This window comes from Nanorana parkeri, unplaced genomic scaffold, assembly GCF_000935625.1.
Source record: "Nanorana parkeri isolate BGI_ZX_2015 unplaced genomic scaffold, ASM93562v1 scaffold11, whole genome shotgun sequence".
NCBI lineage: Eukaryota > Metazoa > Chordata > Amphibia > Anura > Dicroglossidae > Nanorana > Nanorana parkeri.
In genome coordinates, this window is record NW_017306279.1 from 734,065 (window position 1) to 747,082 (window position 13,018).

The window sequence follows — 13,018 nt, forward strand, 5'->3', positions numbered from 1 at the left end:
TTTTATTCTATAGGGTCTTGGCATTCAGAAAATATATAATGTTGGGGGGTTTTACGTCATTTTCAGGCCTAAAATGTGGAATATAACATGGGTGCAAAAAATGAAAAAAGGGCCTCAGTCATGAAGGGGTTAAAGGGCAAATTACTGAAAAGTGACGTATGCTTATATTGGCACCCACTGGCATCTCGTACCTCGGATAGATTCCATTAATCAGATCATTCTGATACTTTTCCAAGCTCTGCTTCTCTGAAGCTCACAAGTCAAGCTAAAACTGGTATCACCCTATCATTTTTATGAATCATTTGGAAAGCTCTGAGGGGGAACCAAAACGCACAAAAAAAACTAGAATATAGTACAAACTATGAAATATACCAGTATACACACAAGACGTACATCGGCATCATATGACATTCTAATTGAGAGATGCTGCACACAGGCCAACTCATACTTACTGTGTAGGATTCCACCAGCACTGTGGTCTCTAATGCCAGCTTCTGCTCTTGTTCTATATTGTAACCAACATAGCAGAGCTTCTCCTTCATCATACGCACAGTCTCAAAATCTGCGGAGTGATTGAAGGCGTAGCCACGCAACAAAAGCAACTGCAAGAAATAAGACAGTTTTTATGATGTTAATATATATATATATATCCAAACATATATTCCATTCCTCATTAGGGCTGCACCTAATTATTATTATGCAGGATTTATATAGCTTTACAATACAAGTAAGACATTACATTCACAATACAATCCAAGACAAGATGGTAAGGAGGGCCCTTCCTGTGCTAGTGATTTTCCTAATCGATTAGTTGACCGATTATCTTTTCGATTTATCGGATGAAAAAAATATACCATCCTTAAATTTAGAATAAAATACACAAATGCAGCGTTACAAACAGTTTACTTCAGAATAAAACGGTATGCACAATTTTTTGCAATCGCACTGCACTGGAATGCATGGCATTGCAGTACAGTGCATTCCAGTCCGGGTGATCACACTGTGGGCGGGAGGTGTGTTTGAGGTGCCATTGAAATAAATGGTACTGCAATGCACCTCCCGCAGCAGAATTTCGCAGGCTGAAACCAAAAATGACTTTCCTCCCACCTTTTATCATTTTTTTTCTTTTTCCAATAATAGTGTAAGCACATGGCTCTTTAATATCTTCAGCCAGGAATGACAGCTGCCAGTGGCAAGATTCCACAGACGGCACCTGAATGTAAATACAACAGGTAGCGGGCGGGTGCAATAGCCAGCCTGCTATTGGCCATTTCAAATTGCAATAGCAGGCTGGCTTTTGCACCCACCCACTGCTTGCTGTGCCCTCCTCCCAGCATGGAGGAGAGAGCATGGGGACACAACCAACTAATCCATAATGAGAATAGTTGACAACCATTATGGATTAGTTGGTTGCAGCCCTATTCCTCATGTAAAAAACAGTGTGAACACTAGGCAACAAGTACAATAATTCAATAAATAACTTAATCAGGAAAATTGCTGCTGTGCCAAAGCACCTCAATTTAGTCTCACAAAAGTTTCAGCAGGACTTTCAGAGTTCCTCTACTAAAGCCATTTGTTGCTCCTATTAATGTGTACAATTTGGAAAAGATCCAGTAAAATGGAGAAGTAAAGAAAATCGGTAAATTATTTACAAGGACTGTGGTAAGCACAATGAGGATATCCAAGTCATTCATAATTAAATGAGGGATATTAAGACATGGCCATTCTTCTGGATGAGAAAAGCCAAGCAACCGAGACTCCCTAGCTTACATACTCACATGCCTGGAGACAGAAGACCTGATAACACTAGAAAAATATCTCCAGGACCGTTCGATATGATCTGGTCAATGGTAGATGTCTTCATATTTAGGCATAAACATGCATGTTTTAAAGCTGCCCAAGTCAAAATGGTAATAACTGCTTATTATGAGGTATCGCCACCAATGGGACAGTGCTATCCAACCTGTTCACCTGTTCTTTTACCCACAAGGTAGCTAGGCCCAATTTTACATTTCAGCATTACTATACATACGGCACATTATTTGGTATGAAGTTATGAGCTATGAAATACTGGATTCATGTATAAAAACAGTAGCAGTAAAAATTCAGAAACTTTTAATTGAATATACTTGTATATCTAAGCTATCTCTACAGGTTCAACACAACTATTTATGTACATAAGATTTAAATACGGTTAGGAACAATTATACACTGGCCAAGTGGACATAAAGAAAAAAGTCAACATGAACATTTCCAGCATCCAACAGTAGTTCTTGTGTTATCAGTTTTCACCACAAGATGGCACTGTGTAATCTACACTGATCACCCACCAAGGAAAACATACGGAATCAGTATTCACAACCACTGTTACCTGGTCTGAAACTATATAGCACTACTGTGCAGTCCATATTTTTGACATTGAAAAACCTGGTTCCAAAGCCAAGGTAGAAAAACCGTATAGAGATATCTTAAGAGCACAAGATGGAAGAAGATTAAAAGTTAATTTTCCAAATGTCATTGGATGGTGTTACCTCAAAAGTGATTAGAATTTCTACTAAAGTTGCTGCATATGGAGGATTCTTAAAGAAATGTAAAGTTTGATTAACAGGGCCAGCTACTCGAAATACAAAGAATGTTAATTCTCAATGTATTACCTTTCATTTCTGAAAAATGTATTTCTATTTGGTGAACTTTGCTACCAAAAACAGGAATATTTGGGGGGATTCCCTGTGCTTAAGTATTCTATGGACTTCATATAAACATTGTAGGTGTATTCCTATTATATAATTGCACTATAGACAGTACAATACAAAATATTTGGAAGAATGCACCACTAACAATAATGGAAATCTCTCTCTCCCTGCAACGGTTATTTTAAACCAATGATTGGTCAGTGTCCACTTGCAAGTGATATACCACATCTGAAAGGATATACATCTTTACAGCCCTTATCTGCTTTCTAGCAGCCCATGGGTATACTAAATACCACTTATCTGTGGGAAGAGGAAGCTGTTCCTTTTAACCATAATGAAAATTCCATGTTGACTCCAGGGCAATCAGCACCACAAGCATTTTCCAACTGTGATAAGGATCCAGCAATGGTGAATGGCGAGTGTATGTTTAAAGGAGAACTACACATTAAACTACATAGGAGGGTTTGTAAATGTGGAAGTGTCTGTACTGAAGATTCCAAATCAGATCACAACACACGTACTGGACTCAAGTTAGAGCTTTCTGGGCAGTATAGAAGACACAGAAGCCATATGTTATTAGAATGATTCTCACAACAGGCCCAAAACACTGGTAACATTATTTTTTATCCAAGTGAAAAGGTATATACACAAGTAAACATATTTTCATTATATATATTTTACTTTATTATGATACCACTATGCAATTCTGGAGTGGCGCCTCAAAGTACCCTGAACAAGAAACAAGTAATAATGACAGATAACTAATTAGCATATATTCACAAGTGGCTAGCAAAAAGTTGGACCTGAATGCAATAATTTACATTTTATAGAGAACATGGTCATTTTACCTTGATAAGGTAGCGGGTGATGTCCCTGCCCGCAATGTCAAGTCTCCTAGTAAGATGAGGCAGAGAGAAACCTTCGTAAACTGGGCAGATATGAGTGACCCCATCTCCAGAGTCTACCACCACTCCGGTCAGGAGACCTGCAGAGGAAGCAAAAACATATTCTATTGTGAGGAGGGTGCATCTGGATTCGTTACAAGCTACCTTGGGCACTACTGTTCTAAGCCCTCATTCACACAGTGTTTTGAAGCGCTTTTCCTGCTCAAAAATACCCAAATAATTCCCGTTCATTTCTATGTATGTAATTTTCTATGTAAAATAATTTCTATGTATGTCATTTTCTATTGTAAATAATTCTATGTCATTTCTATTCACTTTATGTATGCGCATTTAAGGAGTGTAAAAACGTGCACAAACGTGCTACACAAAAGGCATTGAAAAAGTGCAAATTTGATGTTGCTCGGGTGTGAATGAGGGCTTAGGCTACATTCACACAAGGCTTTAATGTGCAGCTGGGGATAACCGAGGCAGAAGTCCCAGGTGTATATACAGATGTGATCACTGTGCCCGTCCAAGTGAATGACAGGGCGACAGCAGCCGCATCCGTCAGTGGATGTCCACATGTAATCATACATGGAACAATTGTCTGCAGTTTGAGATAGACGATTGTCCCTAGACACAGACAGACTGCATCCAGGGACATGGATCTATCCTGACCCGCAGGTAACTGTTCCATGTACCATTACACGCAGACAGCCGCTGTCATCCTGGCATTCACTTGGACGGGCACAGCAGCCGCATCTTTATGGACACACTTGGGAATTCTGCTGCAATAATCCATAGGCTGTTTCCACAGGAATCCCCAGCCACAACCTTAAACCCTGTGTGAATGAGGCCTAAATATCTATACAAAAGCACCAAAGTCCAGTAAATACTTCTGCTTTTCTGTAACTACTTCATTATGTCACTGAACTTGGGGGGCTGTTGCTTAGAAATGTAATTACCAGAAGCTTGATAGTCAGAATTTGCCACAAAGACAAGCAAACTGAGCACAAATAAAAAAACAGAATTCATTTTTGAAAAAAGTGGAGATAGAAGCAGTTATAGAAACACAGAAAGTCCTATTGGCATGTAAACAGGCAAGAAAAAAACCCAACATCAAATTCAGGAAACTATGAATTCAGAGAATCTATCAATAACCCTTCCCAGTCTGAGGTCTTCTGAAATCACTTTTGACTGAGCCATACTGCACTTCAACATGAGAACAAACAAAAATGCACTTTTTTTTTTTAATTGCCGGAAAGAAAAAAGCACATCAGGATTGAGTGGAACAGCTGACTCCCTACGCTTTTCAAAATGTTCCCAATTGCCTATGTTGGCAGGCTTTGGGCTTGTGTAGATGGCATCAGTTTGAGACGCTTCTGAGATCATTCAGGATTCACCGATAGGTGCCTTTGACCTGCTTGAAGAGGGTTCTACCTTCCCACAGACTTGTATGGGAATGCAAAACCTGTTAACGCAAACAAAAGCCTGTTGACACAGGCCCTTGATGAGCTGTTTTACCTGCTGGAGACTATTTGCCTATGGAGTCCTCTGGCACAGTCCTGGCAAGGTAAGAGAGCTGAGTTTTCTCTGCTGCAGTTCGGTAGCACGTATAGGTCTTGGTATCTACCTTGGGGGAGGGACAAGTCATACCTAGGTACTTACACTATTTGTATAACAAACAAAAAAATACATTTAGGTTTCTATCAATTAAAAGAGAACTATGGGGTAAGTGTTTTTCCCCATAGTTCTCTTTAGGGTCACAGGAGGACATATACTAGCGTCCTCCAGTGACCCAAAGCTCAGTATATAGCTGGCTATTGCCCGCGATATACTGAGAGCTCCGCGGCCGGGACGGAGCCAGACATTACTGTCTGGATCCACCCAGGTGCGTGAGTGACTTCTGGCTCTGCCTATCAAAAGGCAGAGCCAGCTGTGCCCACCCCCTGCCCCGTCCATTCCTCCACTCAGCGCTGGAGGATCGGAGAGGGGAATACTTGTGGGGAGCGGTGACTGTGCAGGGAGACGATCGGGAAGTGAGCAGATCGGTGCATGGTTCTGCTCACTTCCCGATCAATAGAGCCGACCTGCGACAGCTTCTTTGTCACGGGTCGGCTCTAACTATGAGGATGATCACTCACCTCATAGTTCTCCTTTAATACATAGCTGCATTCATTTGTGTTTATACCTTCCTGGGAGGTCAACTTTACAACCTGTCACCAACTTATCAAAATTGCAGATAAAAAGCAAAGAAAATCAAGCATATAAATCTGCTTATCTGCAGTGTTTTTCATTGATTCCCAATGTGTGTTAGATATTTGACTAGTCTCTCCTGGCCCTTTCCCCTCCATACAACCTTTTATGTAGCAAAAGGGAATACTATAGGGTGTCACGCGTGTGACCGCTCCGAGTCTTCTAGAGGTTGCCGAGATTGCACCCAGCAGCAGTCTCCAGGCTTTTGGATGTCTACACAAGGGAATCTTATGGTATGGTCTGGTGACAGGATACAACCCATTTTAAGGTTGACCTTACTTCTACTGCAACAGGAGTCATCCGTTTCTTAGCATTGCAATATCAAACACCCTACACAGAAAGGGAGCCCTTTCGCCTAATTTCATCCACATGTGGAGACCCGAGAACTCAGTTGTGCTTATCCTAATACTGAGGTCCTAGAGAAATAAGAATGCTTACCTACATAACCTTCTAACTAGAAGGGGAAAACAAATCATCTATGGGCAGCAGATGGATGAGCCACCTTTGCAGCCAGTACATAGTGATGTGAGCAGTATTGCAGCGACATAATGAAAAGCCATTCTCAGGGCCTAGCAGACTGTGGCATGTGCTGTACACTTTGCGACTAAAAACCTGTTCAGCGGGGTAATGGAGTAAATTGCAGTCACCATGGAAACTGGATAGGGTTTTAGTGCGCCTATTTCTTGAAGAGGGCTAGTTAACTGCGTAGGATGAGAAGTAATTATACATTGTCACGCTCCCATGTACACTTGTGACAAGTGAAAATGCCAATAACACTAACGATTCAACTGTTCTCTTTCTTGTATCTTCTGCAAAGATTTTGATATGCCACTATGTGCAATGTAACGTGAAAAAATGGAAGTGATGAGTGTGTTGGGTTTAACTTATTGGATCAAAACATCATGAGCATTTAAATGGTCTTCATCAATGTACTTTATATTCGTTTTTCATAAGCAACGGCATACCCGAGGACAAAACACAGTGAAAGGCTCTTAAGAAGACCTGTCATTTCAGATGACCTACCTTGTGCATACAATGTAAGGACTGCCTGGATAGCAACATAAACCCCTGAAAATTGGTAGGTCTCAAACATAACCTACAAAGGAATTAAAAAAACAGTTTGTAAAATGAGTCTGTTTGGTAAGAAAAGGGTAACAGTAGACTGAATGGTACTCTATCTGGATAACAATCATATCACTGGAAAATATGGAATAATGTTTTCCTTTCTATGCAAGGCTGGACAAAAATGCCAAAATGAATCTAGAAAATACACGAGACTCAACTTCTTTAAACTCTACTCGTTGTAATCAACTGAATATCACGATCCTAGGCACACAGACCTGACTGACTGGCTCAAACAAGGGAAAAGGAGCAGTGTAGTTAAAGTGGACCCTTACCCCTTTAAAATAAAAAAAAACACACCAGCGTACATCTCTGCATGCCGATATGAAATCATCTTACATTTTTTTTAAGATTAAGAACATATTTTTATTTTACTTACAATTTCTTTTTTTCCCCTTCTACTTCCTGGTCACCCTTGACACAAATTATGTAATCGTGCCCAAGCACTGCATCCTGGGAAAGTTCCATCAGCAGAACATCGCTGGGAAATCTAACCTGTAATCTCACAAGATCTCAGGGAAATTATGTGCTTGGTCACATGTCTCACTCACATGTGCCAGAGTTCCAGGAAGTAGAGAGATGGATTCATCTGCTCTTAGTTAAAATGGACACCGTGAGCAGAATGGGGAGGAAAAAAATAAATAAATAAGGTATGCAAAAAATTAAAAGTCTGCAATTATCTATAAGTATCTGTTTGTAGATTGCCATTACTAAACCTTTCTACAAACGTTATTTTCAAGATATGGGTAAAGTTCCTCTTTAAGAGACCTGTGCGGCTCGAGAGAAATATACCAGCTAATACAGAAAATGGCTGTAATATATGCTCTGCCTTCCCTTCATGAATGTGACTGCACCAATACAGACCGATCAATCATGTCTACACAAGTTTAAAATATAAAACTCAGTGGAAGCACAGACCCTTATTGGGAAAAAAAAGTTGAAGAACTCTGGGCAGAACTGTTCTTAACCCTTGCAGTGGAGACACCCCCGCACTGCAAGAGTTGAGTGCTCGTTTTTTGTCTAGGTGCTAAGAAAAAAAAAATCGGCTTGCTCTTAGACCAGTCCCTGCAGCGCCTCTCCCCCTCTGCTGCAAAAGCCTAAAGATCCTTGAGTCATCATGTTCTATACATTGTGTATAGGACGTGAGGACGCCAAGGGACATAGCATCGCTGCAGCAGAGGAGCAGACAGGCTTCAGGGACCACAGAGTAGCAGCCACCCAGCTCCGCGATTTGGGTGAATATAACTTTTTTTGCACCCAAACAAAAACGAGCACTTAAATGTCACAGTGCGGGGGTAGCCCCACTGCAAGGGTAAAGAACTTATTTTTGCTCAGAGTTCTGCTTTAAACTAGAACCCAATTAGCAAAATTCACAATTTTCAGATACCTCCCCTTCACTTGCATGCATTTTCATAATGACAAATCATTTGCAATTTAAACTGTAGTATGTTTACCTGCAGTGTCTGAACAGAATGTACTAAACTACATTTGAACAAAGATCCCATTCATGCTGCTTCCAACAGCAACAATTTAACATGTTGGGAGCCACTTTCGAGTGACGTCACGTGACCAGCTATAATACTGCAGGAAAATGTGTGTACGGGGATTTTTTTTTTTTTTACAACAAAACATAAGACGTGTAAAATACAGGAGTTATGCTTTAAGAACAACCTATGCATAACAGTTTCCCACTTGTACTTCTTTGCGGTAAGCATCAATTGGGGTCCATGTAAAAAGCAGGGGCATGGCAATACAGCTATGTAAAAAAAACAAAAATGGAATAAAAACATTAAGCGCACATTTATGAAGCACAGTGGTTTGCTTCTCAAATGTGCCTAAAAATTGGGGGAGTGTTAACCAGAAAGAGGCAATGGTCACAAGTAATTTGACCGGCTTCTTCTTAAATCTCCACCAGACTGCAGCCTACATGTTATGACTGGTCCCCAAAATGGTGGTGTGGTCTGTGGACGGCGGTAGGAAATTTTAAACACAATATTTTTTTGTTTGACTGTGTAGTTGTCAACACCTCAACATTTTATAAAGTAGGCCTTGGCCTACTGGTGGTCTCAAGATTGCAGATCCCAATCTTAACAAAAGAGTGGATCATGAAGAGGGGATTCTACCTTCTGCTATAAAGCAGGACTGACTACTAAAAAGGGAAAGCCCTTAAACTGCAGGAATAAGATTATGGTTATTCCTTTGCAACAGACATATATCAGCATCATTAAGGAGCAGGTATTACAAGTAGATTATCCAATTACAGAGGACTGTCCTTTCACCTAATGCAATTCTGCACAGATTATGAGCGCAAAGTAGAATGAAAATCATTTACCTCGACAATCTTCTCACGGTTTTTGGTTGGGTTCATCGGTGGCTCTGTGAGGAGGATTTTACAGTCTTTGGTGTCTATGTTCAATTTCTCAGGCCCGAATGTGTAGTCCCACAAGTGCTTCATGTCATCCCAGTTCCGCACAATACCATTTTCCATGGGGTAGTTTACTTCTAGCATTGAACGGAGCTCGCTGGCTTCATCACCAACCATGAGGTCCTGAGAATGTAGACACAAAGCTAAATAAACACAAGCAACCGTGCTTTTTATAGGATACTTTATAGAATGTATGATCTATATAGAATATATAGCAAATCGATGTAGAGGTAATCAGAGATCAAAGAATATAACATAGTCATAAAAATATACTGGATATCTAATCACTTTCCTAATGTTCACCACTCAGATGCTGAACACTCGATTACAGCGTTACACATCACCAAGGACCAACCCACACCTTTACACTAAGCATGTTCTTTAGCACAGCTGAAACCTTATCTATAGCACACGACCCTCTTTTCAATGCATACATTTTTATTTGGTGCTTAAACGATTTTCATAGGGATAAATGGTACCACATTTAAATACTTACTCAACATATTTGTCTAAAAGGAAATTCCAGGACTGCCGTTGCTGATCTACTTCTGATAAGGTTTCTTGTCGGCCATGCTGACCCCCCTGAGTTCAATACTTTGTGGGTGACTGATCCAGAACAAGTGGATCAGGAGTTCGGACTTCACTTGGTGCATACTTGTTGCATGACAGCAACTAAGAAGGTGTAGAGGTAAGATGGCTAGGCTTCTAGTACAGCACTAACTTTATCTTTTCATGCTAGTTTGCTTTTATTGCTTGCAGCTGCACATAAAACACACTCTACCTCACAACCCGTGAATTAAAGATGGACTTAAAAGCACACAATGAAATGGCAATGGTGCGTTTGCACAATAGTCAACAAATCCAAAATATGGTGGAATTCAAAAGCTCTGTCAACAGTGGGGAGGGGGGGACGGATGTCGATTGCTGAAAATATCATGGAGCCTCGTATAAAATGGTTCTATAGAAGCCTTTCAAAAATTCTTCCTTTCTTTCCTTCACATCAGATAAAAGGACAACTGGGATCTGATTATCTGAGCAACATGATCAATTCTGATACTCCAGTCCTACAGAACTCAGGATCCAACTGGAAAAACTAAGGGCAATGACTCAAGGGTGACTGTCACTGAAGATACCATCACTAAAAACAAATTCTATTATTACTATTAGAAGTCTTTCCATCACTGTAAATCATTAGTGAGAAAGTGACAGAAAATAACAATGAGGGTTTTCTGGCAGACTAGAAATATAGAGTGCAAAGTCACATTAAAATCTAGTGGCATACATTTAGACAGCCACGGGCAACTGCTTACTGCAATATAGTGGATGAAACTTTCAGTCTGGGATTCTTGATAAGGAAAAAGAACACAGTTGTGGTGGTGTTAAACCCTAAAAGTGGGCATCCTCACTGGTCAAAAAGGAGGTATGGAGAGCAGGAAGGGTCACACAACACTGCTACCAGGAGAGATATTGTCCCTGTGACACGTTACCACTGTCATTTCTTTTTAAGGTATGTACTCAAAGACAGATCCTTCTACTCATTTAACTCACTGACCTGGAACAAGCATCTGAATAATTAGGCATCCGGCACCCAATATGCACATACTTATTCCAAATCTTTGCCCAACCAAGAAATGAAGGAATAATAAAAGGGTGATGGTGCCAGAGTCTGCACCTTAAAATCAGCAAAGACATCTACCAAATCACGGTTTAGTCTTATACAGTCGTTCAGGCCAAAGTAGATGCAAACACCTTGGCCACTGGGTATGTTACTTTGGTTTAGGTTTACCTATTGACGGGCAAAAAAAAAAAAAAATCCCAACTGTTCACATTCCAGAACTAGTCAAACCTGGTGCTGCAATAAAGGAGCAACAAGAAGTTGCTAGCCTGGAATGCAGGAAAAATGTGTTCTTTCAAGGTATAGTCATCTCACATGGAGGAAACGCACACCATTGTTATGGATATTATTATCTACACTTTCCAACCTATTTTAGTTTGTTAACAGGACACTAAACTCAGGCGTTAAACCTGAAAAATGTATACAACTTAATCATTAACAATCTTAATAAGTATCTAATTTGTGTATCACTCGGCTGTAGATCCTCAAATCATCTCTGAATTACTTTTGTTCCCCATGGTCCCTGGGTGTGTTGTAAAGTAGTCACCGCTCCAAGCTCGCGCTTGTGATGGACTACAATCTCAATACAAATGAGTGAACTAAACATGAGATTTTAATCTACACCCCCTGTCACTTCTGCATTCTAAAATTAATTTGAATGCATTTTTAATGGAAAATGTAGGTTTCATAAACCTTTGTGGTAATATAAATTGCAACTGCCACCATTTTATCCTACAGGGTTTCTGCTTTCAGAAAATATGTAATTTTGAGAGGCTGTAATCAATTTTACGGCTAAAAAGTGAATTTTAACTTGTGCAACAAGAAAAAGGCTCTGGCAGCAAAAGGGTTAAAAGATAACTTAATAATACTAAAGGTTTTCTTTAATAAAATAATCACAGACACATTAAAAAAAACAAAAACAAAAAAAACTTACCAGTACTGCAACACAGGAAGCCATCCACTAAACAAACTCTACATGCTGTAAAGCTTAAGAAGTTTGTAAGAGATGTAAGGCGCAAGACTTACAGACAGGTTAGTCATTAGTCAAATTCCATCTTGTAAAACTCACATTTTTACCTGTCATTCTACACACTTCCAAAAAAAAAACCCACTCAAAGCATATCAACCCCCAAAACCAAAAATGGAATTTATTGCAGCTTACCAGTCCTTAGTGTAGTGGCTGCATTGGTTTTCTTTTAGGCTTTTTTCCCCCACTCCATTGCATCTATGGGAGTCACGGTGCCACCCAGACTGGACTTCAAACATGCCTGCCTTTGTTTATTTCCATTACATGGGGTGTGGGGAGATTTAGTAGTTTACAGAAGAGAAGATTTATTTTTCCCGGTCAGCTCACAGGAAGTGACGAGGGTGCTGCAGCTCTGGCAAGATCAACAGGTATTTTCCGTACTCGCCAAAATGTTCTTAGCCAGAGAAATGAAAACAAATGCAGCCACCACATCTAAGGACTGGTACACTGCAATATATACAAGTTTTGTTATTGGTTTTAGTTATCCTTTAACTCTTAAGTTTCCAAAGGAAACATGGGAATTGTCACTGCTGACTTGTTTCGTGAATACGCATGCTCCAGGGTTGTCATCTTAATCATTCTTTCAATATGTTATGTGCCAATGAGCCAGAACAAGTATGTGCATATTAGATGATAGCCTTGTAGCATAAATCATCAAAAACTGGTCATTTATGGCACTTTCTTCTGTCCCTTTAAGAGTCTAATTGCACCAAAGTGCAAGTGCATTATGATGCACATGCACAGGCCATTTTATTTTTTTATAAAATAGCTTTAAGACATGCTTCTGAGAGCCCTCTATGAACATAGCGAATGCTTTTTACCAACTTCAATGATTTTTAAACTGCTCTTTCTTCCAAAGTTGTTTTTTCCAACACCAGGGGTCTTTAAATGGCGCACCGCGATCCAAACACGGACTAAGTGGCGGTTCTGTCTAAGCCGCAAATGCCAACCTGCGCAGGGTTATGTCTGACTGACAGTGGACCCACTGCCATCCAA

The 13,018-nt window shown here is 40.1% G+C and overlaps 1 protein-coding gene across 2 annotated transcripts in view; it reads right to left on the reverse strand.

Annotated features, from left to right (window-relative positions):
* The window catches only part of ACTR2 (ARP2 actin related protein 2 homolog), a 52,376-nt gene that overhangs the window by 11,420 nt on the left and 27,938 nt on the right, over positions 1–13,018 (reverse strand). For both annotated transcript variants that reach the window (XM_018555873.1, XM_018555867.1), the window contains 4 exons: positions 9,288–9,503; positions 6,857–6,929; positions 3,542–3,678; positions 453–602 (listed from right to left, as the gene is read on the reverse strand). In XM_018555873.1, coding sequence (XP_018411375.1) covers positions 453–602; positions 3,542–3,678; positions 6,857–6,929; positions 9,288–9,503 — 576 coding nt within the window. The remainder of the gene's footprint in view (positions 1–452; positions 603–3,541; positions 3,679–6,856; positions 6,930–9,287; positions 9,504–13,018) is intronic.